We start from the raw sequence: 27,279 nt of genomic DNA, 5'->3' as shown, positions 1-27,279 counted from the left end.
TACTGTGCATTCCACCTCTCTTCTGCTTTTGCACAAGTGGGCAAACAAACAATGAAGAATTTACCATATTTTTCGCCCTATAGGACGCCCTTTTTCCCTTCCAAAAATGAAGGGGAAATCTGGATGCGTCCTATGGGGCGAATGCAGGCTTTTGCTGAAGCTTGGAGAGCGAGAGGGGTCGGTACGCATCAGGAAGACATCTGCAGCCTAGGCAGCCCTGCGGGAGTTCCCCACAGGGCTCCCCACACTGCGGATAGCAGCCTGCCGCCCGGCGGGCGAGGGGCCCTGAAGTAGAGCGCCCCTCGTGCCGGGCATACATCCGCAGCATGGGGAGCCCTGCAGGAGTTCCCCACAGGACTCCCCACGCTGCGGATAGCAGCCTGCCACCCGGCGCATGAGGCACCTTGAAGCAGAGCGCCCCGTGCGCCGGGCAGACATTGGCCAGCCCCACGAGCTCGGGGGACAGCAGGGAGGCGCAGCGCCGCCATCCCACTGTTCCTCGACCTGGTTCGGTTTCCCCGACCTGCTTTTGGGGGGGAAATAAAGGGGAAAAAATTCCCTTTATTTCCCCCCCAAAAAACTAGGTGCGTCCTATGGGACGGAGCGTCCTATGGGACGAAAAATACGGTAGCTTGGTGTGGCATCCAAACCCAGGATTGCAGTTTGTTTCATGCTAACAAACACTGATTTATTGTTGGTTTATCAAATGTGGTCTTGCAGCAAAATTGACGTTTCTGTAATTTTGTTTACAACCTTGGGACTAAAGCTGCTCCTAGCACAAGATAAGGCACAAGGCCTCTAGCCTGGCTAGTTAGCTGAGTTTATAGGTCTCTATGTGCATCAGTCTGTTAGAGCAAAAAAAGCTATGACCATGAGTTGAGACCTCTTAAGCAAAACCCTTCATGAGTCATTCACACACATCTGATGCTAACTAATAACTTAGTACACAATAGTTTATGGATGAGCATCACATGCAAATGTAGCCAATGAGATTTATTTCCAGGAAAGTGTGTGTACAGGACTGCAGCCCTAGGGATGTGAAGATTTCTAGCCATCCATAGCTGGCCTTTTCCCAGTTAAAAATCAACCATACTGCAGAGCTAGGTTTTCAGAGCTTGCTGCAGAAGAGGAAACCAATTCATTTTAACTGATCTCCACTATTTAAAAACGTTAAATCGGACTTGCTCCTTACACTATGCATTGTTTTTACATCATACTAAACTCTGCATTTAAAAATTGCATCTAAACTCTGGTGCAGCTTCCAAACATGATGCAGTCACCTCCTTAATATCAGCTTGATTTGAAATCCTTTTAGACAAATGCAACTGGTCAGCTTGAGAGAGAGAGAGAGAGTGCAAGGGAGAGGGAGAGATGGTGATGGAAATCAGAGAGAACACATGCCCAGTGGCAAATCCATCTTGAATAAATGTGAAACTTTTAGTTTTGTCTGAAACTGGGGAAATGGAAAAAATGACTATCTCATCGCAAGTCCAGATGCTGCATTTGCTTTTGAATTCCTAGAAGAAAGACTCTAAGCGTCCAGGATTCACAGATACCAGTTGTCAAGGAATGTGGCCAGAGCTTAAAAAGATATAATGATGGCAGACTAGCAAATATGTTGAGGAACTAAGAATAGCATAATGTGGTGCCAGCTGCTGGGTCTTTATAGATGTCCCTTGGACAAGTCACTTAGCCCTCTGCATTCCGAACCTGCAAACACCCTGCTAGCCCACAGGCCTGAGTTTTTCTAACTCATTTTGTGCCATTGTTGAGGGTCTCAAGGACTTGCTTTCACTACTTCTCTACACCTTCTGTCACCTCAGCACTTGCCTCAAATGTCAAATGCTTTGAATACATGGATATATTATGCAAAGTTGCTAGGCAAGTAAATAAATAAAGTCAAACTTCATAAGTGTATCCATTAGATAGGATAGACAGATTGGCCTGCATAGTTCATATCAATAGATAAATCTGAACATTTCCACTGCTGCCCTCTTTGCTCCTTTCTTATCTCTTGGTCCCAGGACCGCGAAAGTTCACTGCCTGTCCACTTTCCCTCAGTCCTCACTGGCTTCCTCTTCTCCCCCCTTTTCCCCTGGCATCTGTCTCATCCACCACCTCTCCTTCATATTCCTGCTTCTCATTCATATTCCTTCATATTCCTGCTTCTCAAAAGCTGCAGACTCTGTCCCTTAGATGGCCGTGTGTTCTAATTTACAGAGGAAAGTCCTCTGTTTGAAGTCTGCTTTAAAGATAAAGAACTCTAAGAAGAAAGAGCAGAATGGACATTGAAGCTGCCTATCAAATGCTGGCAGAATGAGCAGGCACACAGGCCAACACCAGTCACTGTCTTCTCCCCCATGGTGAGATGCATTGTATTTCTATTTAAATCATAACAATTATTTCTAACATATTCACATTTTATGCAGGTTCTGTGTCCACTTTTTCGGTGAGGAATCAGGGGCTGTTCTATCTGCACCCCCCTTCTGCTTGCAGCTCAGTCTCTTGATTCCTCTCCTGTTTGATTTTCCATCTCTCTGCCTCCTTCCTGCTTCCCCTCCCATTTCCTGTCAACGGGAAGCACTTGTAGCAAGCGCAGAGGCACCAAACAAGAATAACTGGCTAGCGTTTAATACTATCATTTCTGCTGATGACGGCCACTTCAATCTGACAAGCTGCATTTGCATGCCAAATAATCATATTCATCTCCAGCTGCAAATTATACAGCTTTTCTCCTTTTTGAGAAGCCAAGATATTTTTATGACTTAAATTCCCACAGCTGCAGTTAACTAAATCCCAGCCTTTAGACCTTAGTCATGGTTTTCGTATTCTTAATCACTGAACACCCCGGGGGGGGGGGGACTGCCTGTCAGTTATATTGATGGCTCACGCTACCAGATTGTATATTGCTGTCATTACATAGGGGTGAGAGCAAGGGGGATGGGAAGCGCTGTGGACAGTTGGGCTTGGCTTGTTCATTTTGTTTTTGAATAGCTCAGTGATACATAATCAGATGCTGAACCATCATGTAAGCTATTTCCCACCACTAAGAGTTAAACAATCCTACATTAAAAATATACAACGTTCAATGTCACATTCAATGAAAGGCATGAGTCGTGTGGAGATATATTGGAGCGGGTGGCTGGATGGTGGGCAGCAATGGAGGAGGAATGGAGGAGGCTGACCTTAGCAGGTTGGGGGACAGGAAACTGGAACCCAAGGAGAACTCTGAACTGGGAGAGGGTCCCAGTGAATTGCATAGCTGTCAATGTTTCCCTTTTTTAAAGGGAAATTCCCTTATTCCGAATAGGATTCCTCGCAAGAAAAGGGAAAAGTTGACAGCTATGGTGAATTGGGAGGTGGGGAGATATGGATCCATGAGAAGGGTCTAATGGGCTTTCAGGAGAGTGGCCTGCCCACACAATATCTGACACCCCAAGTGCAACATCACCAGCCATTGAGGTGACTTTGCTGCCTTCCTTTGCCACCAAAGAGCCTCGCCCCCTTTCTTGGGGGCACTTGGGACAAATCCAATAGTGAGCTGGCTCCATCGACTCCACCTTCACCTCCAGAGATGCAGTGGTGACAGTGCTACTGCAAACAAACCCTACATGTGCAGCGTCTACCCAGGAGTACCTATTTACTTGCCTAGCCTGAGGCAGGGGACATCAACTGTGCAAATAGCTGTGCCCACCCCACTCTTCAAAATGAGAGCACAGGGGGAATGTCAAGGGTTGGATCAATGTCTTCAGCCTAGCCATGTGTCTTAGATCTCTGTCATGCCTTATCAGTTTGTAGCCTGTAGACCCATGGTGAGATGCTATATACTGACTTCATACATAAAGGTGTTAAAACTTCCAACTATGGTGGTAGCTTGAGTTTTGAATCTGACAAGGGGAAAGAAGGTACACTCATGAAATACTAAACCATTATGTCGGAACCAACCTGTATTTTAGATATGTTGGGGGCAAGTTTAGTCTGAACCCTAGTGGTAACACTGAACACACGTTTTCCCCTTTCCTAATATTAATTTTTAAACAAACAAACATGTTGCTCAGCAGATTCTGATTAGCTGGCCAACATGAGAATGTATGTTTGTATGCATGCCTGCACTGTACATCTACACACATAATCATCCTGGGTACTTTGCTGATATTTAATACATTTTCTTTTGAAGGCATCTTAACTGATGGAGGACCAGATGGATTTCCTCCGCTTGTGGTACACTAAGGCTTTGTGTGCGTTTTCCCCTGCATGCAGAAAAAAGTTTCATTTGCCCTGCATCAATAGCCTGAGGTCTGAATCTTTTTGCACAGGGTGATCCCACCACTCTTGAAACCTAAGGTTTACCTGCTTTGTGTCACAATAGAAGATGCAGTGCTGTTTCCTTCTAAGCACTTTGTTCATTAGAGAATAATTATTATCTTCAGCTCAGCTTAGTACTGTACTCCCAAAGCACAGTGTCATAAATCTTGACATTTGGATTTGTGCACCTGCCCTTTAGATTTATTCTCTTTCATTGACATAGTGGGTGTTTGGAATAAGGAGGATCTTTTTTCATAGAATCAGGTCTATGGAAGCAATAAGCGGAGGTGCAGTTGTGCAGAGGAGAGCTTTAATTAATGTTTGGATAACTCAATGTGTGTGTGGTGGTGGTGGTGGTGGGGAGAGCAAAGGACCTCTTCTGATGAAATCACCAGATGGTTCTTGCACATTATTAAATTTGCTATGTTAGGAAACAGACATCTCTCATTGGGTTGCCCACCTTTTTCTTTTCTTTTTTTTACTGCTCCTGTGCCTTTAACGGCAGCTTGATCTGCCAGCTTTGGTAATTCATTTAAAGAAATAAGAAGAGTCATTTTGGATCAGTCCAGCATCCTGTTCTCACAGTGATTAGCCAGATGCCTATGGGAAGCCTGAAAGCAGGATCTGAATGCAACAGCAGTTTCCCCTCTTACATTTCCCAGCAACTGATATTCAGTGTTCCAATGTCTCTATCCATCATGAATTTAATCCTCTTTGAAAGCTATCCAGGTTGGTGGCCATCACTAGTGGGATGTAGTTCCATAGTTTAATGCTCTGTGAAGCACTTTTCTTTTGTTTGTCCTGAACCCTCAAACCCTTAAGTGGATGGCAATATTCTCTAGTATTATTGTCATACTATGAAAAACCTTCATCTGATCATTTTATGGATCAAGCAGCTGTTAAAGGCATAAACACAGGTGGTGCTGGTCAGTTGGCAACCCCTGTCCTCATGCCTCTTCAACTCTTTTTGGTTGAACTTAAGCAATGGGAATTAGGGATTTCATAACTTTTTGTATGTATGCAGACTAGTGAAAAAACGCAACAAGTAAAACTTTATCCATCAAAGCTAGGGAAGGTTTTTCTTGAAGAAAAAACAGTAGCAGTCATAATGAAAATAGAAATTATTATTATTATTATTGTTATTAGTAGCAGTAGTAGTAGTAGTAGTATTAAGAGTGCTGCTAACTGATGGGGAAATGACTTCTCTTGTGCTTGATCCGCAAAAATTTGCACTATACATACTGAGGGCAGGGCATCAGGCAGGAAGATAAAAATGAGAAAGCAGCAAGCTAGCAGTAGCGAACATAATTCCACTTTATTTCCTCAGGCAATACAGTATATGGTTCTCTCATTAGCTCCTCCAGTGCTCCACCCCAAGCCTTAGGGCACAGACATTGTACCTGTTTCAACACCAAGGATGGATACCTATGACTAAGTGTGCACATAGGGCAGGATTCAGCTAATGAGCCCCGCTAATGGCAGGCTGTGGAATGATTTCCGCTAGTGCAACTGGGTTTCCCCATCTGCCGTGTGCATGGGAAGGAGAGGGGAAAACATTCCACTTGGCAAGCTGAAATGCTTGCACTGATGGAATGATTGCCATAGTGCTACACTGAATTGTTCCCATAGTTATTTGGTAAACTGTTTGCATGCATTGATTTTTATTCTGAAGGTAAGAATTTTTACATTCTCGGATGCAGATTGCTCCTTGCAACGCAGAAATCTTCACTCCACGCTCCTCCTCACAACCTAATTTGACATAATTTTTCTGCGAGAGCAAGAGTGGAATGGAGATGCCTCATTCTCAAATTATGTCAGGGCCTCTTGTTTTGGTTTAATTAATGGATTAATTCTTTGCACAACAAAGGAGGAACTGTATCACGCTAATCTCTCATTTTTGAAAAACAAAACGTAACCTCGCACATCAGACAACTTGCTCTTTGATCTGATCCCCTGCTGAAGGTAACTGAAGCTAACAGTACTTTGCATTTACTCGACAGCTTATTACCAATGGCACCAATTCTCCAGCCGAACACACTTAAGATGGAAAGATGAACATGATCATCATGAAATATACAAAATAAATCTCTTTGAAATTTGTTTGAGCAGCTTCTTGAGCCTCCTCCCCACCACCACCACTCTCTTTCGCTCCCCCTAGAACTTGTTTCTTGTGGAGAATCACATTTAAAACTGACAGCATTTTAATTAGAAAGGCAAATCTGGTCTTCTAAAGCTGCGGCTGCTTAGGGAAGATTTCCTAGATTTGCTGCTCAATTCATTTTTAATAAAGGCTTATTTAGTCAACTGACATATTTGTCACAGGGTGACTTTATGCAAAAGTGGAGAAGGAAAAATGCACAGGGACCTTCCCCTCTCCAGAATTGACGACCAAATACAGTGGTACCTCGTGTTACATACTTAATCCATTCTGGAGGTCAGTTTGTAACCCGAAACTGCTCATAACATGAGGCGTGCTTTCTCTAATGGCGCCTCCTGCTGCTGCCGTGTCGTCGGAGCGCAACTTCCACTCGCATCCCGGGGCAAAGGTTGCAAAAAGGGGCATCTACTTCCGGGTTAGCGGAGCGCATAACCCACAGCATTCGTAAGGGGGACAGTACGTAACCCGTGGTACCACTGTAAAACCTTTCTGCTTCTAAATATGCAACCTACTTCCTTTCTTCTAGTCAATTACTATGAAACTTAATGTGCCAAATGTATAACGTCTTGCCCTGGGGCAGAATGCAAAAGATGGCAGTGCTTTCCCACAAGCCCAAGTTGGCACTACTCTCTGTACCACTCAGACTGTAGGAATAGCCCAATTATCACTTTTATGGATCTGAATCCTGATCAGCCATGGAGGTCTGACCTAAGACACACTTTCAAATGCAACTAAAAATGCTTTTACATGCAAGCTGACGTGTTAAGATAATACAGGGACTGAGCTATTTGGTGAAGAAAAAGCACTTGATATATGTTATAACACTGTGACCAGATGGCGCTGCGGAGTCCCATCTTTCGCCAATGTGATTTCCATTTATGAAGTTTAGCACATGTTTTCCTGAAACACCTTTTTGATGTGTCTAGATCCAGTCTGGGATAGAATGAAAGTACCTGTCTACAGTCTTTGCAAGCATGGTAGTTGCTGGATCATTTCCACCTTTCAATTTTTTAAGGAGTTTTTTTCTGGTGTATATGTTGGGTGAGAAACTGTCATATACTAACGCTGCACTGCTATTATTCTTGAACTTCATTTTAACTCCTTCTATTGACTTAATGCAACTAAACCCTTCCTTCCCTCCCTCTGTTGTTTCCTACACCAAATTTTAGCTTTTAAGCTCTTTGGGGCAGGGCCCTGTCTCCTTGTACTTGAGGAAATACCATGCATGTTGATGGCACAACAACATCTAGGATTAGAGAGACCCAGGTTCCCCACTCAGCCATGAACCTCCGTGCATCACTGTCTCTCAGCCTAACTTATCTCACAAACTTCTTGTGAGGATAAAAGGGCAGGAGAGGAAGAACTACATACACTGCCTTGAGTTCTTTGGAGGAAAGGCAAGCTGTAATTGTAATAAATAATATAAGAGAATGGAAAACCCATGACTCTCTTAGCTGATAAGCATTTGTTCACTCGCTGAGGAGCTGCTTTTAGTGCCTTCTGAGATTTATTTATTTTCATGCATGACCCACTTTCTTCCAGGGACTAAAAGGTCAATATATCAGATTTCTAGTCTGTCTCTCATCCAGACACTGACCAAACCTTAGATTGATCTTGCTCGCTGAATTACATGCCTTCAGATAATGCTCTCAAAGATGCAGTAGCAGACCAGGGCAGGTTACCGTATTTTTCGCTCCATAGGGTGCACCGGACCATAGGCGCACCTAGTTTTTAGGGGGGGGGATAAAGAATTTTGTTTTATTCCCCCCCCCAGCCCCAAAGAGCAAAGAAGGAAAGACAGCGAGCGGGATCCATCCCGCTGGCTGCCTTGGCTTCCTCTTTAGCCACGCACAACCTCTCCAGCTGGAAGAGGCTGCATGTGGCTTCGTTTTTAGCCCCCAGAACAGGTCCAGGAGCGGCGGCAAAATTGCGCGCAACCTCACTGCCGCTCCCGGAACTTGCGGGTGCGCACCAACCCCTCTCGCTCTCCAGGCTTCAGCGAAAGCCTGCATTTGCTCCATAGGACACACACACATTTCCCCTTCATTTTTGGAGGGGAAAAAGTGTGTCCTATAGAGTGAAAAATATACGGTATTTGTTCTACTAGCTCAGGATGGTCTACTCTGCCAGCTGCATCTCCATGGTCTCATGCAGAAATGTCTCTCCCATCACTGGTGGGTTACTGGATCCTTTTAACCAGAAAGCCTTCTGCATGCCAAGCATGTGTTCTACAACTGAGCTAGTGCCCCTCCCTAAATTAGAAGCCCAGCTCTTCCATAAATTCCTTTGCATCACACAAAAGATATGACTCTTGCACAGCTCCAGCAGGAGCAAGCCATTTCCAATGAGAAGCTTTAGTTTCACCGACCGACCAAGAAGGGGTGGGGTGAGGCCTGGCCTGGCCTGGCCTGGCCTGACATGCTTCTGTGAGTTTAATTGTAGCTTGATCTGCAGGAGGAACTTTTCATGAACTAGACAGAAGCATCTTCATCAGCTGCTAACATCTGCCAATCAAGTTGCTGTCAAAGACACAGGAGGCTGATAAGAAAGGATTGCAACCGCAGGAAGCATTGGTATCATTTATCTTTTAAACAGGTAATGACCATGCATGAACTAATGAATAAGATGCTCACCCTGATTAATCTGAAGTTAGGATCAGAATTAGAATGGATGGAATCATGTCTCCATTACAATGCAAAAGACTTCTGACCCACGCGGCATTGCAATTGGACTCCTGTCTGTGTGAGTTTAATTAAATTTCATGGTTTACTTACTGCACCTTCTTAATGTTAATGACCTTAGACACCTCAGTATTTTCAAATCATTGTTTTCTTCCATTTCTTTTCTCTTATGTGAAAAGCTTTCTTCAAGATGAATTTTCGAGGAATGGATTACATCCATTTACTGTTAGTCAGATGCTTAGACGACTCATTCCCCTTTCCCCAGTCTTATGAAATGTACAGCAGCTTCGGTATGGAGCGAAAAGAAGATTTACACATCTGGTGATAGCCTTCCCCACCCCCCATGAAAGCCCAATTAGCATTTTTGACAGCAAGAGCTGTTTAGTAATCCAGGCAAAGAGACAGAAGGCACAACCTTGGATTTTTAATCCTAAAATGCCATTCACTGTTTATGAGCCCCAGACAAGACACTTAAAACTACAGTTTGCAGGGGTAAAAAGCCTTTATGTAGATCATAAATGTTTCCCAGTGATGTTTATTTTATTTTCTGCACTTCCATCTGCCCCTCCTACAACACGCTCAGAGCAAAATATATGGAGTTTATGTGTCTCCTATTTTATTCTGACATCCAAACTCCACACCAGCCTAGACCTTCATGAAGCAAAATGCACCTCATCAAAGATATAGGGTAGGCATAGGGAACCTGTGATCCTGGACTACAGTTCCAATCATCCCTGGTCCCTGCTTTGTCAAACCCAATAAATCACTGGTCTCCTTCCTTTGCCTAACATTCTTCAGAGTCCTCCCAAACCCTGACAGCCAGGTTCTGTCCTGGGCCCGGTGTTGTTCAACATCTTTATAAATGACTTGGATGGAGGAATTGAAAGGATGCTCATCCAATCTGCAGGTGACTGTCATGGGACAGGAATCAGCTTCACCTGCTGAGCAGGAGCCTGAAGGAGCAGAAGGCAGAGTGACTTCACCTGCTGCTGATCAGCCTTCTTACTCCTGATGTGAACCAGCTGGCTCCAGCTTTCTTAAGCAGGGTTTCCAGCCTCAGTCAGAGGCTGGAAACAACATTTGTCGTTCCTGTCCAGACTTTGCTGCTTCTTGCTTCTCCTGACCTTGGACTCATCGGTTTCTTGAGCCCCGGACCATCTGACTTATGTGAACTCAGATGCTCCTAACCCTAGGTCTGGACTAAACCCTGCAGAGGGACACTGTGTCCAGGCAAGTACCTCCCTGAGCTGGTTGGCTGGCTGGCCTCTCCTGCCATTGAGCTCTGCTGTGGTTGGGCAGCATGAGACTACAACAGTGACACTAAACTGAGAGGGGTAGCTAATGCTGCAGAATACAGAATCAGGATTCAAAATGACCTTAACAGATTGGAGAACTGGGCCCAAACTAACGAAATGAATTTTGATAGAGACAAATGTCAGGATCTACACTTAAGCAGGAAGAACCACAAATATAAGATGGGGACGCCTGGTTTACTAGCAGTACATGTGAAAAGGATCTGGGCTCTTAGTGGACCACAAGCTTAACATGAGTCAACGTGGAATGAAGGTATCAAAGTTACAGCATGCAGTGCATTAAAAGAAAATGTTATGAAGATGATGTACAGATGTATCTTTGAATATCTAAATGGCACATGGAGGCTGGAGCAAGCTTGTTTTCTCCTGCTCTGGACGGTAGGACTTGAACCAAGTTAGAAGAAAGGAGATTCTGAACATCAGGAATAACTTTGATAGTAAGAGCTGATGAACAGTGGAATGGACTCTCACAAGAGGTGGTGGACTCTTGTGTTGGGATGGCCATCTGTCATGGATGCTTTAGCTGAGAGTCCGGCATTGCAGGGGGTTGGACTTAGACTCTACAATTCTATGTAAGCAACCAATACTTTTGTCTGTTCTGAGACTTGCATTCTGAGAAGTTTTCGGTGTTATTTTGGTTGCATTTTGAGTATAAAAAACCCAACAAATTAGAAATCCTTCTGTGATGCCATTAGCTGTATAGTCATCACTTCACTTGATTACTGGATCCCCTGGCAGTCTAGCAGCCATAGCTATGGAGCCCTTGGGTAAGGAGCATTTTGGACCTTTTCTGAACCCTTTCCAACAAGGAGAAATGATTCAGTTGGCCCTGGATTTATGTGCTTCATTAACAAGAGCTGCAGGTAGAGCATGCTCATGGCAGGTGAAAGTACTAAAATAGATTGCTCAGAGTAACAATTCTTTGGCTAAGCGTACTGATTTTGTGAATGGGATCATTAGTCTACTAGACAAAGGCACAGTTTTCAGATGCCAGCTACTTATCCACATCTCTATCCTGCTGTTGCTGTAAAGTACTTTTAACTTGAGTCGTAGGCAATTTAGGTCTCTGTTGTTTCCGGCGCTGCTTCTACAGCCTTTAAAATTAACATTCCCCATCTTCCTCTCCATGTTAGGCTACCCATTCTTTATGATCTATTTTATCTGGGATACTGGGATACTGAGAGAATGAACTAGTATTTGCAAAGGATTCTGAAGTCCTTTAACGGAAGAGGCTATCCATTTTACACTTCTTCAGGGTCTTTTATCTGAGGATCAAAGCATGATGCGTCATCTATACCAGTGGAAAACAGAGGCTCCTTCTTCGGATATGAGAATAAGCAACAATTCTCCTAGGGTACTAGGCAAATGTTAGAACTGCTTTTTGAAGTTTCTTAATCGGAACAATATTAAAGGGAATACACACAATCTTGTCCTTGTTGTAATTCACCCTGTCATTCTCCATTTAAACCTTAGCATAATTTTCACAGTATGTATTTTCTTTTGCATTATATTCCACTCTGATCTTACTGTTTACCATTTTTCTTTCTACACCCACAGGTATGTATGCTTGCCAAGTTAGGATAACTATGTGTCTGATGAAATAGACTGCAGCCCACAAAGTTTATGTCGTAATAAATTAGTTAGTCTTTAAGAGGCCACAATATCTTTTGTCTGACTTTTCATGTCCTTAATGAAGCTTTAGACATTTATTGTGTGATATGGGGCTATAACAATGTAACCTATTAAAAGTAAAGGGCATCTGGCAACCATATCAAACTTACTAATATAAAGTGTTTCCAATTAGTACACACAGCCTGATCTTTTGCTACAAGATCACTAATGGAGAAAGAGTACCAGTGTGTCTGAGAGCTGAAACATATTGTTACTCGCCATCTCCAATCTCTGCCGAGCTGTGACAAGTTTCCAGGGGGGTTCCAGACATTCGGAGTTTGAGTTTCCACCAGAAATTAGGCACAGCGGAGATTGCAGTGTCTTTATGAAATATGGTTTATTTACACACATTTACAGCCGGCGTCTGGATGGAGAGAGTTCCCAGCTTTCACATCATAAGAGAGTCCTTTGTTGCTCTCCCAAGAGCAACAAGTGTGGACCTACAAGCAGAGGAATCAGCCATGCTGCCTGCACTATGTAGTTATGTCTCCTTCCCCTCAGAACCTGCACTGCATTCTGCTCCTTACTCCCTTTTCTTCCCAGAACCCCTTGCAAAAACAACGCCTTGTCTTTTGCTTACATCACCAGCCCCTAGAACTCAGGCAACCTCCATTTCACATACTCAAAAGAAATTTCCTCTGAGTCCCCTGCTACTCAGGCCTCTTGCCAAACAACACCCTCACCCCCCTGCCATCGTTTATCAGGCAAACTGTAATCCTGCACCAAAGCTAGTGACCTTTTATGTTACTGTGTAAAACCGGGGCCCAGAGAGGCTTCACCCATCTTGCTGTCTCACAATGAATCTCTCGAGGGCCCAATCTATTTTCCTTTTGTTAGGCTAATCACTCAGCTACTATCAGTGATTACCTGATGAGAAAGCTGAATGGTGTTGTTAGCATGAACTTAATCCACGGGCTTCAGCACTTGGCACAGTTTTTGATCGAACCCAGATTAATTCTCGCTTTTACTAAATCCAATAATTACAGGGGAGTCTAGACCTGCCTACAAACTCATGCCAATATGAACAAGAGAATTATTTATCCTGAACTGTGCATTTCAGACTGCATATTTGAATATGTCTCCATATTAAAAATTAAGCAAGCACTCTTGTCTCTTAACGTGTCACATTTGTATGTGCAGAGGACATCATTTGCCTTGTCCTTTCATTTTGTGTAATGGAGGGACCTTATTGCCATGTGCCATAAATTTATCAGTACTAGAACATTTGTCCATTGAAAACTGGGTTCTCTCAAAGTGACGACATGGAAACCTAGGTCTTTTACACATTTGTATGCACATTCTTACTCCCTGGAAAAGACCCTGATGTTGGGAAAGATTGAGGGCACAAGGAGAAGGGGACGACAAAGGACGAGATGATTGGACGGTGTTCTCGAAGCTACAAACATGAGTCTGACCAAACTGCGGGAGGCAGTGGAAGACAGGAGTGGCTGGCGTGCTCTGGTTCATGGGGTCACGAAGAGTCGGACACGACTAAACGACTAAACAACAACAAATGCACATTCTTACATACACTTTTGCAAGCCTGGCAGGAGAGAAAAGGCAATGTAAACTGCACAAACACACTCTGTAACCCCAGTTTTGGAAAGTCTAAACCCAGCTAAGCAATTCACAGTTTAGTGACCAGGTGTACTGGTATCTATGTAAGTGACTGTTGCACTATCTGAACATTAAATCTATCATCTATCTATCATCTATCTATCAATCATCTGGTTCTGGTTCTTTATGCTCTGAAGCAAAATAACCTCAAACACTTATGAGACATTTGACTGGTTGAAGTTTGCAGCCCAAATAGAATGAACCAGGCAATAAAAGCAGCAACTGGGGGACCATTTATGGAAACTTCATTTGCACTAGCATCACATCTTGAGATCACAGCAGCAGCAGGGAAGATGAAATGAAAAGCGATTACACGTCTGCTCATTTATATCGACTTTTGGGTATGGTGGTGGTGATGGGGAAACAGGCAACATTATATTTATTTCAGACCTTTAAAAAATCTTCCCTCACCCCAGTCTGCAATGTTGTTGCTTAGATCAATTATTCACAGCAAATTTCTAATTAAACAAGTTTCACAATTTTCCAGACTGAAAATTCAGTTCCCCTCCCCATTTTTCTGCCTTCCAATGGGCATTCCTAACCAAGGCAATGAATTAGTTGGTGATGCTGTAATTCAATACTTCTCATTGCTGAACAGGTAATACACAGATGTAATTACAGATGTAATTCCGACTTTAAAAACACCACTATTTCAATATCAGAATAACTGTCCTTGAAGCATCCCTTGGTGAACTCTTATGATCACACAAAGGAGTGCTTTATTTGTTTAGCACATCATTTCTAGGTTGCCTATAGAAAACCTCTGAAGCTGGCTGTCAACAAGAAATGACCGCCCTCTGATCTTTGAAGGGTGGTGTATAGATTTCATTACCAACAACAACAACAACAACTAAACAACAACAACAACAACAACAGCAACAGCAACAACAACAGCAACAACAACATAATATAATTTATTAACACAAAAGCTGCCATAAGGGCACAAGCCTAAGGATCGTATAAGATATTGCAGACCTCCCTCTCTGTGGACACAGAAGGAGGTCCACAGATAGAAAAGGAGGCATGCCACCCACAGGGCTCCATTTGGTGCTGCAGCTGCAGGAACAGTTGCAACTGTCCCTTCATTGCTGATGCTCTGCTGATGGTCGGGAGGGAAATATTCTGTTTAAAGGATGAATGTAATTTATTTCCCACCCTTCTGCCAATGAGTTCAAGTGATATAGTTCTTCTGCTCCCTCACCACAACCCTGTAGGTTCTTCATGGCTGAGAAGATTCCCTTTCTGGGAATCATTTGTTCCCACTGGAGCTATCAAGGAATAGGGAATGAGAGTTACTAACCCCAATGGATGCAAACATACATTGTTTGCATCTTCTTGGGGCTTGAGACAACTTAGTTTTGATTTCAGTTATAGCATTTTTGGCAACCCTAAAGACTTTCTAGCTCCCTGTATTTTACGCACAAGAGTTTGAAGAAAAGGACTTGCTTGTTGCAGTGAATGACAAGAATGGGGAGCGCTTCTCCCAGAAGTGGTGGGTACGTCCTTCTAGACCAGTGTTTCCCAACCTTGGGCCTCCAGCTGTTTTTGGACTACAACTCCCATCATCCCTAGCTAGCAAGACCAGTGGTCAGGAATGATGGGAATTGTAGTTCAAAAACAGCTGGAGGCCCAAGGTTGGGAAACACTGTTCTAGACACTTTTAGGGAGAGGCCGTTGCAAATAAAAAGGGATGGGAAAAATAACCTTTATTTCATTGGTTAGTCCAAGAGGGAACCCATAAAGTCCATACAACCATGTCACACGGCTGATGAATCACTCAGATAATCTTCAACTGTTTTGAATTCAGGATGTACATTTAAAGACAAACTGCAACATGGGACCCAGATCTAGCCACCATGTCCAGTATCCATGCCCCTCCCCGTACCTATTTATCTTTCTCCCCCTCCTAGGTATAGAATAGGGTATAGTGACTGATGTTTCTTGCCACACAGTGGTGGGAAATATTTTCTTCTGCACAACTACCTACCAACATATCACTCTGTTTTTAAAAAGAAACCAATAAAAGGAAATGGATCTGGTGCCACTGGTTTGATATACTGGTTTGATTAGGTTGGAGTGTAAAGCCATTTGTGGGTTGCTCCCAACCCACCGAAGACAAAGGGATTACTTTGCCACTTGTGCTGATGAAGAGACCATTCACCAGGAATGGAGTTCAGGATGCCTGACATCTCTCTATCTTCTTCCAGGCACTCTACCTTGCAAAGTAGGAAGACATCAATGTAAGGAAATCACTCAGATGTGTTTTTAGCCACTAACCAGAATCTAACTTTGTACAGAGAGATCGATGGTCTGATGAGTCCACATTGACAAGGGAAGGATAGATATAAATGCAGAATGCCATCCACTGACCAGATAGATAGCACTTTTACTTGGACATATCTTGTAGACATCATTATTTGTAGCCCAGTAGCAGAGAAAAATAGTGTATTCAGAGTGATCGATTCCGAGCTTCAGTGGGATGTGTATTTCATTACAGTCATTCTGTCTGGCATCCAGTCCACCAAGAGCAAATGATATATTTACAGTATACTTTGAAGAGTTTTATTCCTGGGACAGCCAGCAGCTGCACACTTATATAGTGCTGTCCCTCTACTTTTCCGAGAACCTCTGACACCAATTACTTAGGGCATGATGGAGTCCTTCCTTTGAATCACCATCAATCATCAATTGCCCCTTTAGAGATATTGCAGGCTCTCCCAAGCTGCTCCTCCTCCTTATACAACTAAATTCCTCCTATTCTGTGTTTGACTGGGAATAAGAATCAACATGTCTCCACAACTGTTTCCAAACTTTCAGGTACTAAGGCACGGTGAGCAGGCAGGAAGGTGCGCGCTTGTGGGTTTTCTTTGGCAACATGAAAAATCAAATGTACTTTTTCTAAACACGGTGCAATTTAAACAGGCAGGGCACGAGGGACATAAGGTTGTGTAGGCTAATATTATTGATAACAATATTTCTGGCTTTATTTTAATGCTGTCCTGAGGGATAGCTCTGTTGGTAGAGCATGATACTCTTAATCTCAGGGTTGTGGGTTCAAGTCCCATGTTGGGTTGGACCATATGATCCAACTTTGTGATTCTGTGACCTTGCATATTGAAAACATTTTTAATGCTCTGTTGGTTTTATTGTAAATGTGTTGATACTGTACTTAGCAGGTTGTTCAGACTTTGCAGTGTGTGTGTATAAATGTGTGTGGGGGGGGGAGCACTGATTGGGAATATGGCATATCCAGGCATGGAAAACCTAAATGAATAAAATATAGACATATAATTATGTGTTGCTAAACAAAAAAAATCAAGAGCCTGCAGAGTAGCTGGGCATATTATTTTCTAGTTTTAGTTTTCAATAATATATTAGCAATCCTAGTGGGAAAGAAATTTTCTCTGAAAAATAATCAGAGCAGCATTCAACGCTGTTCAAACTAACTCCCACACTCTTAGAAAGGCTTCTACTTCCTGTCTTCTCCATTACCACTCCCCTGAATCTACTCTGGCACATGGGAAAGCAAGGTGTGATAAGCCAGAATCTGTGTGAAAAGCCAGAAATCAGGACAGAAGGACAAAAGGTCAAAGAGCAAGTAAAGACTGTATGACTCAAAAGACAGGCTTGAAGAATAAACCAGAAGAATAGCAGAAGAACCAGACTAACCAGAAGAATTCACAAACACACCAGAGCTCAGGAAGATTATGTTGGTCAAGCAAATCTCAACATCAACAGGAAGCCCTTTATATTCCTTTCTGTCCAGAAGAATCCAACAGTTTGGGTGGAGTCAGCCCAGGGCAGGGTGTTGCCCTCCAAATGTTGCTGGACTACAGCTCCTATCTGCTTCTGCCAGCATGGCCAATGGTCAGTGGTAATGACCTAGGGCCTGAAGGTGCTCCCTTGAAAATCTGCCCTCTGCAGTTTGATGTTTCAGCACATGGGGAACTGTTCCTGGCAAGGAGCTCCATTTTTGAGAGTCAGGGCAAATTTATGTGTGTGAGGAGGGGTTTCATTATTTTCTGATGCTTATGATCCGTTTCTTTTCTCTTCGCTCTGCACCCTGCCTATTCACGTGGTGTTGAAAATGCCCACAGACTCAGCCATGCTTCTCTGTTATTCTCAGTTTGAGTACTTTTCTGTCATTTTAAAAAAAGCAGTACATTGAAAGCACTCCGTATTTGACTTGATGTCAGCGTGAATAAAATAAATAGCTTTGACCTTGTGCTTAACAGAGGCCCTGGGCTTTTATCCAGGAACTCCTGCCATGAGATAAAGCAGGCTGTAGAGCTAGTAAGTGGCATCCAGAAAGATACCCTGGGTCTTGTATCTTCTGTTTGTAGTCTTTGTATTTCGGGCTCATAGTGGTAAATAAAAATATTACAGTAGGTTATCTTTTGGTAAAGCCAGATTTATTTATTTAAAAATGATGTCTGTAGCGATGCAAAATACATGAGCTGACACATCTTCAGTATCGGCCTAATGAGGCATGACTACTAGTATTTATTTACTGCATTTATATCCCACCTTTTTCTCTAAGGAGCTCAAGGTGATATCCGCCTCCGCTTTTAATCCCCACAACAACTCTGAGGTAGGTTAGGCTGAGAGGCAGTGACTGGCCCAAAGCCAGGAAAAAGCAGGATTAGAACCCTGGGAAAGAATAAGATACTAGATGCTCTGGGGATGGCAAGGAAGGCCTCACATTAGATGGGATGCTCTTTCACCAAACATCAATTGGTGGCCATGTTCACATGCTCATCTAGACGAGGAGCCTCTTTGAATGGTAGAGAAGCAGACATGCCCCATTCTACACAGTAAAGATACATGTGGTGTGTGCATAGGATCATAAGACACTGTGTGTTCCCACCCACATTTTTGATGAGAACAATTGGGCCTATGTGTGGGACATTTGCATTATGTTACATTACGGGTGTGTTGTGCATGCCTGCTTCTCCACCATATGAGGGAAAACAGTTCAATGGCTCCCAGATGGATATATAAACTGCCTCCATTAAACTCTGCTGTGATTGAATTGTTGTGGTGCAATAGCAGAACCTATGGTGTTTGATGGCTAATTCACACATTGAAGTGGGGACAAATGTGGGCCAGTCTGGTGCAGTGGTTAGAGTGCCACACTAAGATCCGGGAGGCCAGGATCTGAATTAGGCACTGCATCACATCCTTCAAATGTATAGATAGTAGAGGCTGTCTTACATCAACATACTGTATCTAATACCCACAATGAATTAGTCTTTGATGCTAGGGTTCATGCAAGGTGAATATGTTTGAATTTATACTGACCCTTGTCTTTGGACAACTATTTTAGGAACTGTTACAACTGGGCAATTCTATTTGGGATATATTCTTATGGCCTGGGGTTAAGTGATACGGAGATGTGAGTTTAAAAAGTGCTAACTGGACCTACTGTGTTGATTTTCATTATTTTAGATTTTTGAATTAAAGCTGTTCACTGATTAAATTTTTAGTTGATTAATCATTAGGTTTCACTCAATCAATTAAATGTGCATATCAGCAACCTCAACCTGACCATCGGACTGTTAGTTAATAAATGTAATTAAAGTTGTATACCAGCAAAATCTCAATCTGGGTGCTGTTTGGAAGATGATGGAGGTGTGAGATAAATTTACATTTAATAAACAAAGCTACTCATTTGAAGAGAAAGGCCATTTTTAACATTTTCATTTCAATTCACTAGCATATTCACTAATTCAGTAATATACCTGGACCAAAATTACTTGAATAAAATAAACAAGGCTGCTCTTCAGTCTCAGTCTCACCAATTACAATTTGTTCCCTTTGATTCAAAATTGCCCTCAGGTTTAATCAAAGTGCTTAAATAAATGAGTGCACCAATTTGAAGAACATCATGCCCATTTGTCACAGCCCAGTGTTGAAGTGCAGATCATGCAAGTATCTTTAAATTGTTCCATCATGACTTCATAAAGTGTTAGCTATGACATGCTGATCGAAACTTAGTTCATTTTGCTCTATCAATTGTAATAATCTAATCTCAACACATGTGGCTAAGATAAGAGAGGGTGGTAAAAGCTTTTCTGTCTCTCTTTGCTGGTGCTCCATCCTAACAAGAACTTTAATGTGCTCAAGATATTAGATATATCAGAATGAGTAATCAGGCAATGACCTTTTAAAACCCATTAGTATCAGAAATGTTACAGCTGCCCAATTGTCTCCAAGGTCTTTGTTTCTCTACTGCCTGGTCTCCCATGAGTAATTTGTCTAGCAGAAAACAAACAGCTCAGAAACAGGGCATATCAACAGATGTTTGCTACTGGTTGTGAACCAATAATGAAATGTGTTGATGTAATGTCATCTTTTGGTCTCATCTTCTACTGTTCCATCTTTCCCTCATACTAGAAGTATAGTTTGCCCAGTCACACTGAGCAAATAGGTCTTGGGCTGATGTATTCCAGGAATAGTCACCATAGTTCCAGATGGTGTTGGACTACAGTTCCTGTTGTCCTAACAATTGGCCGTGCTAGCTGGGGCTGATGGAATGTGGAATCCAACAACATCTGGAGAGGACCTTCTTGGCTACCTCCCCTTTAAATAGTCCACGACGGGGGAAAAGCATCAACGAATGCTCATTTGATTTCATGAGGATTGAAAGTATTTGAATACAGGTGTTCAGCTATACCATGGCATAAACTATTCTACCAAATTTGGGGGCGGAACTCTGTAAAACTCTGCAGAGCCTGCATGTGTGTCTGTGCTCAGGGGAAAGAGGGTGCTTCCAAGCAACCCTCAAATTGAGGACTGTCCTCTGCAAAGCAGGAGATACAGCCACCCTACTGAACCCACTTTCCACAATTAGTTGTGCCCAGCCATAACCCAAATTCCACATTTATTTCTGGAATTCCATGGCAAGCTGGAAGAAACTGAAACCAACCACTAAGGATCTGCTTGGGATAATTGTATAATATGCTCAGACAGCATATAGATGCTAGCATATGGGATTGTGTGTGAGACAGGCGCCAAGTGTCACGGATTCTTTTTCTCCTGATCTCTTTAAGTTTGAAGTCTTCACCTGGCCTGCCAAGTAGCAGCAGTAGATGAATAAATTGCCTACATATGTTTTATTTATGCAGAGTGTACTTGCTTTCAGAGAGACTTCTTTAACCAGTTCAACTACTTAATTTTTTACAAGGCTTCCTCCACCCACAACACTCAAAAGTAGTGCTTGAAGGAGGGAAACACAATGAGAATCTGTCGGTGTCACTCTAAATTCCCATCTTGGACAGCCTTATGAATTAAGCACGGAGAATGCATGTTTATATTCCACATAAATAATATCATACTCTTTTCTCTTAGGCATTTTCAAGTATACCTAGAAATCAGAAAGTAGAATTTGCCCATTGTTCCCCCACACACTATAAACGAATCAACAACAGCAAAAAGGAAAAATGAAGAAATGTTGCAGTGGGAAGCAAAATGGCATTGACCCAAAATTAATATCTTCATTAAAACTGCCATTTGCATCAGGATTTTTAAATGGTTTAGTCTCCAGATGCACCCTACATCAACTTCTGCACCAAAATGCCCGACCCAGGGAAACTGAGGTAGCAGACCCACCACTGTGGTGGATCCTTGCTTCTGAAGTAGGGTTGTCATCTTTGATCAGACAAAATACAGGATAGGTCAGGCAAAATAAAGGACAGGTAGGTGTGGGGAGGGGTTCGCCACATTCAGCCTTCCGCCTCCCTCACCACTGCAGCCCTGCTCTTCCCCTTGACTCATGTAGATGGGCAGGGGCAAGGGATAGACATCTGGCTCCCATGGGTGGCTTGAGTTACAGTGCTAGCCTCTTGCCCATGCTTGCATCGGAAGGGAATCAAGCGTGGAGGGGGAGAAGTCAGGTTGGGGTGGAAGAGGGAGCTAAGCAGTGGTAGACCTGCACCATGCTAGACTGGAGGGCAGTGGTACCAGTAAGAAAGAAAGGAGGAAAGGTTGGAGAGGAGGTTGCTCTTTCCCCCTCTTCTCTGTTGTCACTCACGCCAGGCCAAGCTCCTCATCAGCCACACCAACAGTGACACAACTGCCATTTTGGGCTGGTCAAGCTTGAATACAGGAAAAAAATGTGTCCTGTTTGAAGTCCAAATGAGACAGGGGACAATTTTTGTCCCAAACCAGAGTATCCTGTTTTTCTAGGGGGAGGTGGCAACCTTCTTCTTAAGCCTCAGCCCTCTGGAGTTCCTCTTTCCATTTCCTGGCACCCACTTCCCCTCTCCGTTTCTGTCACCCACCCACCACCAACTCCTCTGAATGGCTGAGCTCGAAACCTCTAGGTGTTTGGGAAATGTAGCAGCTGGAATTCCAAAGCTCTATTTTAAGCCCCCTCTCTCACAACAGGATTATCATATGAGGAAGAAAGGAAACACAATAAATGCTCTAAGCTATGGGTTGCCACCAACTGCCTAAAGATGGCTGACAGGGCTTCATCAAGGGCCTGACTATTGGAACTAGGCAGAAAGGAACACACCCTGTAAAGGATGTGTTTCTAATTTGCTTAGTGGAGCAAGTGGGAGGTGCAACCAATTCAAGAATCTCATTCTTCATTTTAAGGAAGCAAGTACCCTGCTTCAACTTAATCACACTGGAGGTGAAAGTTATGAAAGAAATGTCCCATTCCACGTGATTCTGGACATACACACACACCCCGTACTATCTCAAAGACTGCATATTCAGAGAAAATTACTAACCTTGGAGATATGTCACATCCTTGTTGCATAAAAGCTCCCAGGGAAAACCAGAGACTGTTAAATATTCCAAATTCATTCGTTTGGTCATTGGCTGGCTGGTCCCGGCCTTCCTCAACCTCCTCGTTATGCCATTCATAAGGACTGAAACGACTGACCAGAAAGAGGACAACGCTTACTCCAATGTAGGCAAAAACTATACACATCCAAATCTCATAAGCTAAGGGATCCAGAAAGGAAAAGACTCCAGGCTTGGACTTTTGTGGTTTTTTAATCATGATAGATATGCCCAGGCTCATAAATGGCTTGGAAAAGTCTATAACTTCCTCTCGCACTAGAGTGATGGTCAGTGGTGCGACAGCCACATCAGCTTTCTGAAAATTAAAAAGAGATTAAAGTGAGACCAATGTTTTGAAGATCCGCAATGCACCAATGTTTCAATATTTTGTTACCAAATTGTTGTTGTTGTTTTGTTTTTTTTGTTTGGCATTAAATAATATTTTCACTTTCCATTTATATGTATCAGGGTTATATTGTTTTCTTCTGTGAAAATTGATTTTCAGACACAATGAATTTTTCTTTAAAAGCCAGTTTGGAAAAAGCTTGAAAGTGTGGGTTATATTTTGTACAGAAACCTCAGTTTGCTTTCTTTCTTTATCAGATTCTTTTGATGAGTTGACATTTATCTCTGTGCCAGGCTAACCAGCATGGTTCTCTCCAGACGTTACTGGGCTTCCATCAGCCAAAACACAGCATGATCAGGGATGATGTGAGTTGTAGTCCAACATCATTTGCAAAGACTCATGTTGGCCCACCCTGTCTTACTGTAAGGTTTTAAATAATCCCAGTGTGGATTGGTACTAGTTTCTTTCCTATTATTAATCATTATTGATAACTAATGTGGGGCTTCCCTTGTGCTTGAGCAAGAAGCTCCTGAATGCTGCAGCAGAGTCGATGAAAGGAGTGAGGCCCTATCAGCTTATAACTCTGCTCTGAGACCTGCATTGGTTGCCCATTTGCTACTGGGCCAAGTTCAAGGTGCTGCTGTTAGTTAACAGTGTGGTTGCAGGATTTCCTTACCCATGTATGCTCACTTGACTACTTCAATATGCAGAACTAGCAATGCTACAGGTGCCATATAATACTCGTTCCATACTTGTAAGAAATCTTTCGGTGTAGCAGTACCTGCACTTTGGAACTCCCTGTCTATTGACATCAGGCAGGTGCCTTTTGCTGACCCCTTTTTGGAACCTGAGTAAAACATTTTTGTTCAGGAAAGGCCATTCAGACATGCAAAAGTTACAGGTGTTTTATTTCTTTTTAGCAACTATTCATTCTGAATATTTTAAAATACTTCTTGTTAAGTTTTTTTTATTCAATAATTTTAATATTTCATATTTTGTATGAAACTGCTTTGTGGTTTCCTCACAAGTGAATGTTAAATAAGTGTTTTAGAATGGAAATACTAGTATTTTTCCTTCCTAACAAACCTTTCAACTGATGGATAGGCTTCCACGAGTGATGCTGCAATCTATTACCTGTGACATCTCCATTCCTTAATTCCTTACTTAATGTTGCCATTCAGAAATGACATGATAGTAACAAGCCTTAACTACAAAAGCGAAAGAGGAGACTTTCCTGCTGGCACTGTGCCTGACCATTTATTTTCATCAGGATATACTTCGCTATTAACTAATAGTTGACACAAATAATTTCGGTTGACTGAAAATAGTTCAACTTAGGTGGCTATTTGCCAACTGCACAGGGTCATTAATGAGACACCACATTGACTCACACAGATTTTAATATTTGTCTTGCTGTGATTGGTGAATAATGATCAGCCATGCAGGAACTGAACACAAATGGGGAGTGACTTGATGCAAAATCATCTGAAATTTCCAGGGTTCATCTAACAATGCACTTGGGGATGTCCTTGTTTCATTAGCTGTTACAGTTTTTAAGCCACAGAATGAGAGTGAGAGAAACTTACTCCATATACTAGCTCCCCGACCATGCCATTCCACATTTTAGTCTCAGGATCTCGTGCTCCATACTTCCGATCAGCGACAACCTGCAAGCTGTAGTTGTAGCCAACGTGTTTTGCGATCTCAGCAGCTAACTCTACGCAATAACCTTCGTACCTCAAATTTCCTTGCAGTGGCTCATTGGTCTTCTTTTCCATCACATAGGGGGCTTCCTGGGAGAAACAGAACAGTTTACAGAGCCACATTTAACCTTCTGGATGCATATCATGCTAACGTCATGTGGGAAAGAGGCTGGCTATAATACTTTACAGGTGACTTATGAAAGAAAAGAGTTTGTAGTGTTCCCACCGTAAACTCCAAAAAAGAAAAGCTAGGAAAACATTCAATTCCCTCAGATTCTATAATTCTGTTCAAATAACCAATGAGTTCAAGGACAGCTTGATATCCTTCACAGAACTATAGATTCACACAGCCACCTCCACAGGCATCCAGGATCTCCTGCCCTTATCTATGATGCACTGCTTCCTGGCAGAAAGTCAGGAAAAGAATCAGGACATCCTGTGGCTAGGTAATGAAAGGATCAGTTTCCTATCTATCTTTGGGAGGACTCTGATGTGGGTGTAGCTCATCTTTAGTTTTGAGTTTCGTTTATCTATTGTTTCATTTATCTATTTCGTATACCTATTGTTTCAGTCAAGTGAAAGGAGTCCCACAGTAATTTATATAAAAAAAGTGTAATGCAAAAATGTGTAATTAGATATTGAGAAAAACAATAAAGACATATTAAAGTGTCCACATAAAATTACTTGAAACACACAATATCCAGACACACCCCATGCAAGAAGACCCAGCAGAAACAGCTCCTAAAAGCCAGACCACTTGTAGCATCCAAATGCCTGGGAAAATAAAAATGTTGGCACCAGGCGAGCTTCCTTGGAGGGCAGCATTTCATAACCAAGGAACTACCACAGAAAAGGCCCATTTGCTGGTTAATACCCTTTGGACATCTCTTGGTGGGGTCACAGATGCTGATTTCAGGTCTGGGTAGGTTAGAATCATAGAATCATAGAGTTGGAAGAGACCACAAGGGCCATCGAGTCCAACCCCCTGCCAAGCAGGAAACACCATCAGAGCACTCCTGACATATGGCTGTCAAGCCTCTGCTTAAAGACCTCCAAAGAAGGAGACTCCACCACACTCCTTGGCAGCAAATTCCACTGTCGAACAGCTCTTACTGTCAGGAAGTTCTTCCTAATGTTTAGGTGGAATCTTCTTTCTTGTAGTTTGGATCCATTGCTCCGTGTCCGCTTCTCTGGAGCAGCAGAAAACAACCTTTCTCCCTCCTCTATATGACATCCTTTTATATATTTGAACATGGCTATCATATCACCCCTTAACCTCCTCTTCTCCAGGCTAAACATGCCCAGCTCCCTTAGCCGTTCCTCATAAGGCATCGTTTCCTTATGGTTTTTATGGAGAAAGGCAGTCCTTTAACTATTGTGGTTCTGAAGCATGCAGGGCTTTACTGGTCAAAACCAGTACTTTATAGATCAAAGCCATGTCCATGGCTTCTTCCTTTCAGATGCTTGGCAGCTGCTACTCCCAACACATGAGGATGGTGCTTTAGCTGCCTGACCGTTCAGCATTCCTTGCAGCGCTCCCAATACATAGAACAAATATCCCAGCTAATGAAGCAATGCCCTTTAAAGTTTTGAGACACATCATAGCAGAAGACCCCAATAATGACAGAGGAAATAGCAATTTAGCCATGCCAACTGTAAAACCAGTCCTAACCATGATGCATATTGGAAAGAGAATGCAAATTATGAATGTAGTTGGCTAACTCAAGATGAATCGCTGTACATTTGAGACATGGGCAAATGCAACACGTGGACCACAGGATCCTAGACAGCATTGGGCAGCAATTTCCATAATCATAGCAAATGAGGACAGAACATTCTACACTGTTTGCATTTCACGACAAATTACAGTATCCTCATGCCGATATGGGAATCTGTTTAAGAGCTTAAAAATTCGTTACAAGATTTGGATAGATTCCAGTTCTTCCCACTGATATTTTGCAATGCTAGAGCACAATGGTAGTTCATATTAGATAGGTTGTGTCCAATTAAGTCCGACTCGGAGTAGACTCACTGAAATTAAGGAACCTAAGTTAATCGTGGTTGGGTTTTTTGGGGGAGGGTACACATTATTTTATTCAGCATGCTGCTTTGAGAGGGTGCCATCCTTAAAGATAGCCTAAGAATATTTCAAACAAGCAAGCAAGCAAGCAAATAAATGTGAATGAATAACTATTCCCATGGGAATAGTTTGCTGTAATAAATAATGGTGCACCTTGATCTATACTTTTTTTGCAGTAATTTACTTTCCCCCTCCCCACCTCAAAAGCTTGGAAATGTTTATAGCCATATTTACTTGTAGATTTCATCTTTTGACCTGGTTATCAATGACTAAGATTACCTTTCCATGTTATTCACCCACCTTCTCAAAGACACCTTCACTGATCATTGCTCTCATTCTTCTGTCTTTATCCCCCCCTCTTTCCACTCCCATTGTAGACATAAGGATGATGAAATACTTACTAGAATAGTTGTAACAATGTAGACCCTATCCTGTAGAGTTGTGGTTTCATTTGCTCCTTGTTGATCTACGGCTGTTGGGACAAGTTTTTCATCTTCATTCCAATAGCCAATCTAATAATGACAAAGAGATCATGGCATATCTTTGACATAAAGATAGTTTCCAAAATGCCTGGAATGTAATACTAGTGAGAATACCCACTCTAAAGCATGG

General features: G+C 42.6%; 1 protein-coding gene across 5 annotated transcripts in view; it reads right to left on the bottom strand.

The window, feature by feature from the left end:
• Window positions 1-27,279, bottom strand: part of GRIA1 (glutamate ionotropic receptor AMPA type subunit 1) — a 207,645-nt gene that overhangs the window by 26,454 nt on the left and 153,912 nt on the right. For all 5 annotated transcript variants that reach the window (XM_028718323.2, XM_028718322.2, XM_028718325.2 and 2 more), the window contains exons 9-11: window positions 27,069-27,179; window positions 24,471-24,677; window positions 22,484-22,854 (exon numbers count right to left, since the gene is read on the bottom strand). In XM_028718323.2, coding sequence (XP_028574156.1) covers window positions 22,484-22,854; window positions 24,471-24,677; window positions 27,069-27,179 — 689 coding nt within the window. The remainder of the gene's footprint in view (window positions 1-22,483; window positions 22,855-24,470; window positions 24,678-27,068; window positions 27,180-27,279) is intronic.

Source organism: Podarcis muralis, chromosome 2 (assembly GCF_964188315.1).
Source record: "Podarcis muralis chromosome 2, rPodMur119.hap1.1, whole genome shotgun sequence".
NCBI lineage: Eukaryota > Metazoa > Chordata > Lepidosauria > Squamata > Lacertidae > Podarcis > Podarcis muralis.
The sequence above is the reverse complement of the archived record's forward strand: the minus strand, read 5'-3'. Positions and strand labels throughout refer to the sequence as shown.